The following is a 4327-nucleotide window of genomic DNA, read 5'->3' on the forward strand; positions in this document are numbered from 1 at the left end:
TGGCAGCATTTCGGCATGAATTTGACAGCATTTTCGTAGCAGTTCACACCAAATGACAGGAAGTTTAAAACAGTAGCAACTTAGCAAGTTAAAACGACACAGGATAGCAACATAAGTAGTTAAATAAGTACTTCAAACTTCAGAATGCACACTGCAGCACTGCACAACACGAACACATGACCATAAGGCACAAATCCACAAAGGCACAAACGGCAACAACACTCCAGGTCTCCAGCACTCCATGTCTCCATGTCCACGCCTCCACGGTCCATCGCGGCATCGCCCCAGGCCCCAGCAGTAAAGCTTCTGGAACCGTCCTCCATGACTCCTGCATAAGCAATCAATTAGTTACAACTTCAGGCTCAGCTGCTATGATGATATTATCCACAATCATGTATTTATGTATATGAGTATATGACAACTACATGCGAAAATTTAGGACTTTGAACCTTTATGAAGGTGGACCAGGTTTGCTTTCAGCTTCAGTAGAGGCCTTACTCTTGCCACCTTTCCCTTTTCCTTTGGCTATGTGGATGCCACCAAACTCTTCAATTAACTCTGAAAATAGAATACAAGTATACATGTAACAGTTATAGAAAACATATAGGAGTAGTTCCACAAGTATACATGTAAATGAGGGAACAATTACCTTTTTCCATTATAGCTAATTCCTCCAGATTCTCATGTATGTCAATAGGAGTACTTCTTCGGAGCCAATCTTGTCCACAAACAAGAGCTTCCAGCATGAATGGAGTTAGCGAGGAACGGAAATCATCCAAGATACGTCCACCTGTGCTGAAAGCCGACTCCGATGCTACAGACGTGATGGGTATGGCAAGAAAATCCCGTGCCAAGTGAGCCAAGATGGGAAAACGAACTGCATTAATCTTCCACCAAGCTAGAATGTCAAACTTGAGCTCTTGATCTTCACAATCTTCAGCAAGGTATTTGTCAAGTTCTGACTTGGCATTGCTTGATGCACCATTGTTCATCTTAAGCTTTTTTGCAATAGCTTCCTTCAACATGGTTCCTCGTCCCCCCTTTGATGATATTCATTGCTTTATGATCTTACCTGCAAGTTGTATACACGTATTGTTGTCCGGAACCCGAGGCCCCAAAGTGATAGAAATTGGGACAACCGGAGGGGAAGGCGGTGATATGAGGATCACATGTGTTCACAGAGTGTTAATGCTTTGCTCCGGTGCTATATTAAAAGGAGTACATTAATTTCCAGTAGATTCCCTAGAGGCCCGGCTGCCACCGGCTGGTAGGACAAAAGATGTTGTGCAAGTTTCTCATTGCGAGCACGTACGACTAAATATGGAACACATGCCTATTGATTGATTAGTACTTGGATACCGTTTTATTATTATCCGCAAATGCCCTGCCTTGATTGTTACATGAGTTTCTCCCATCCATGCAACGCCCGTCATCCATCCCTCGTGCCTACGATATTTTAATCCTCGCTGTTTACTATAATCACTACTGCTGTCTTTGTTACTCTGCTGCTCGTTATTTCACTATCGCTACTTGCTATAAAACTATTACTATCGATAAACTCTTGCGAGCAAGTCTGTTTCCAGGTGCAGCTGAATTGACAACTCCGCTGTTAAGGCTTTCAAGTATTCTTTGTCTCCCCTTGTGTCGAATCAATAAATTGGGTTTTACTTCCCTCGAAGACTATTGCGATCCCCTATACTTGTGGGTTATCAAGACTATTTTCTGGCGCCGTTGCCGGGGAGCATAGCTTTATTTGCAAGTTCACTTGGATTGATATTGGTCGCTGCAAATTCTCCATCATGGGTAAACCTCGCGATACTAAAGTCGCTGATGACGCGTAAAGCACACGCCCGTTGGGAACCCCAAGTGGAAGGTGTGATGCGTACAACAGCAAGTTTCCCTCAGTAAGAAACCAAGGTTTATCGAACCAGTAGGAGTCAAGAAGCACGTTGAAGGTTGATGGCAGCGGGATGTAGTGCGGCGCAACACCGGGGATTCGGCGCCAACGTGGAACCTGCACAACACAACCAAAGTACTTTGCCCCAACGAAACGAGTGAGGTTGTCAATCTCACCGACTTGTCTGTAACAAAGGATTAGATGTATAGTGTGGATGATGATTGTTTGCGGAAAACGATAGAACAAGTATTGCGATAGATTGTATTCGATGTAAAAGAATAGGACCGGGGTCCAGAGTTCACTAGAGGTGTCTCTCCCATAAGATAAATAGCATGTTGGGTGAACAAATTACAGTCGGGCAATTGACAAATAGAGAGGGCATGAGCATTCACATACATGATATGATAAGTATAGTGAGATTTAATTGGGCATTACGACAAAGTACATAGACCGCTATCCAGCATGCATCTATGCCTAAAAAGTCCACCTTCAGGTTATCATCCGAACCCCTTCCAGTATTAAGTTGCAAACAACGGACAATTGCATTAAGTATGGTGCGTAATGTAATCAATAACTACATCCTCGGACATAGCATCAATGTTTTATCCCTAGTGGCAACAGCACATCCACAACCTTAGAACTTTCACGTCATCTGTCCCAGATTTAATGGAGGCATGAACCCACTATCGAGCATAAATACTCCCTCTTGGAGTTAAGAGTAAAAACTTGGCCAGAGCCTCTACTAATAACGGAGAGCATGCAAGATCATAAACAACACATAGGTAATAGATTGATAATCAACATAACATAGTATTCTCTATCCATCGGATCCCGACAAACACAACATATAGCATTACAGATAGATGATCTTGACCATGTTAGGCAGCTCACAAGATCCGACAATGAAGCACATAAGGAGAAGACGACCATCTAGCTACTGCTATGGACCCATAGTCCAGGGGTGAACTACTCACTCATCACTCCGGAGGCGACCATGGCGGTGAAGAGTCCTCCGGAGACGATTCCCTCTCCGAGCAGGTGCCGGAGGCGATCTCCCGAATCCCCCGTGATGGGATTGGCGGCGGCGGCGTCTCCGGAAGGTTTTCCGTATCGTGGCTCTCGCATGCGGGGGTTTCGCGACGAAGACTATATGTAGGCGGAAGGGCAGGTCAAGAGGCGACGCGAGGGGCCCACACAACAAGGCCGCGCGGCCAGGAGGTGGGCCGCGCCGCCCTGGCATGTCGCCGCCTCGTCGCCTCAATTCGTTTCCCTTTCGGTCTTCTGGAAGCTTCATGGCAAAATAGGCCCCTGGGCGTTGATTTCGTCCAATTCCGAGAATATTTCCTTACTAGGATTTCTGAAACCAAAAACAGCAGAAAACAACAACTGGATCTTCGGCATCTCGTTAATAGGTTAGTGCCGGAAAATGCATAAATACGACATAAAGTATGCATAAAACATGTAGATATCATCAATCATGTGGCATGGAACATAAGAAATTATCGATACGTCGGAGACGTATCAGCATCCCCAAGCTTAGTTCCTGCTCGTCCCGAGCAGGTAAACGATAACAAAGATAATTTCTGGAGTGACATGCCATCATAACCTTGATCATACTATTGTAAACACATATAATGAATGCAGCGATCAAAACAATGGTAATTGATACGTCTCCAACGTATCGATAATTTCTTGTGTTCCATGCCACATTATTGATGTTATCTACATGTTTTATGCACACTTTATATCATATTCGTGCATTTTCTGGAACTAACCTATTAACAAGATGCCGAAGTGCCGCTGTCGTTTTCGCTGTTTTTGGTTTCAGAAATCCTAGTAAAGAAATATTCTCGGAATTGGACGAAATAAAAGCCCAGAGGCCTATTTTCTCACGAAGCTTCCGAAGTCCGAAGGAGAGACGAAGAGGGGCCACGAGGGCGCCAAACCCTAGGGCGGCGCGGCCCCCTTGGCCGCGCCGGCCCGTGGTGTGGGCCCCCCGTGCCGCCTCTTGACTTGCCCTTCCGCCTACAAATAGCCTCCGTGACGAAACCCTCGGCACCGAGAGCCACGATACGGAAAACATTACCGAGACGCCGTCGCCGCCGATCCCATCTCGGGGATCCCGGAGATCGCTCTCCGCACCCTGCCGGAGAGGGGAATCATCTCCCGGAGGACTCTACACCGCCATGGTCGCCTCCGGAGTGATGAGTGAGTAGTCTACCCCTGGACTATGGGTCCATAGCAGTAGCTAGATGGTTGTCTTCTCCCCATTGTGCTATCATTGTCTGGATCTTGTGAGCTGCCTATCATGATCAAGATCATCTATATGTAATTCTATATGTTGCGTTTGTTGGGATCCGATGAATAGAGAATACTTGTTATGTTGATTATCAAAGTTATGCTTATGTGTTGTTTATGATCTTGCATGCT

General features: G+C 45.7%; 1 protein-coding gene across 1 annotated transcript; it reads right to left on the minus strand.

Annotated features, from left to right (window-relative positions):
- Window positions 1-451: 451 nt before the first annotated feature.
- LOC124671512 (zinc finger BED domain-containing protein RICESLEEPER 2-like) lies at window positions 452-1025 on the minus strand. Its single transcript, XM_047207879.1, has 2 exons — window positions 650-1025; window positions 452-558 (listed from the first exon to the last, which is right to left on the minus strand). Exons 1-2 carry the CDS (start codon window positions 1023-1025, stop codon window positions 452-454), a joined length of 483 nt encoding a protein of 160 aa, XP_047063835.1.
- Window positions 1026-4327: the final 3302 nt, after the last annotated feature.

This window comes from Lolium rigidum, chromosome 7 (genome assembly GCF_022539505.1).
Source record: "Lolium rigidum isolate FL_2022 chromosome 7, APGP_CSIRO_Lrig_0.1, whole genome shotgun sequence".
In the NCBI taxonomy this organism is placed as follows: Eukaryota; Viridiplantae; Streptophyta; class Magnoliopsida; order Poales; family Poaceae; genus Lolium; species Lolium rigidum.

Excerpts from the sequence above, each read along its gene's own strand:
- LOC124671512 (XM_047207879.1), bottom strand. The coding sequence starts at position 1,025 with ATGTTGAAGGAAGCTATTGCAAAAAAGCTTAAGATGAACAATGGTGCA. Across the intron at positions 559-649 it reads ATTAGCTATAATGGAAAAAG|AGTTAATTGAAGAGTTTGGT; the intron begins GTAATTGTTCCC and ends TTCTATTTTCAG.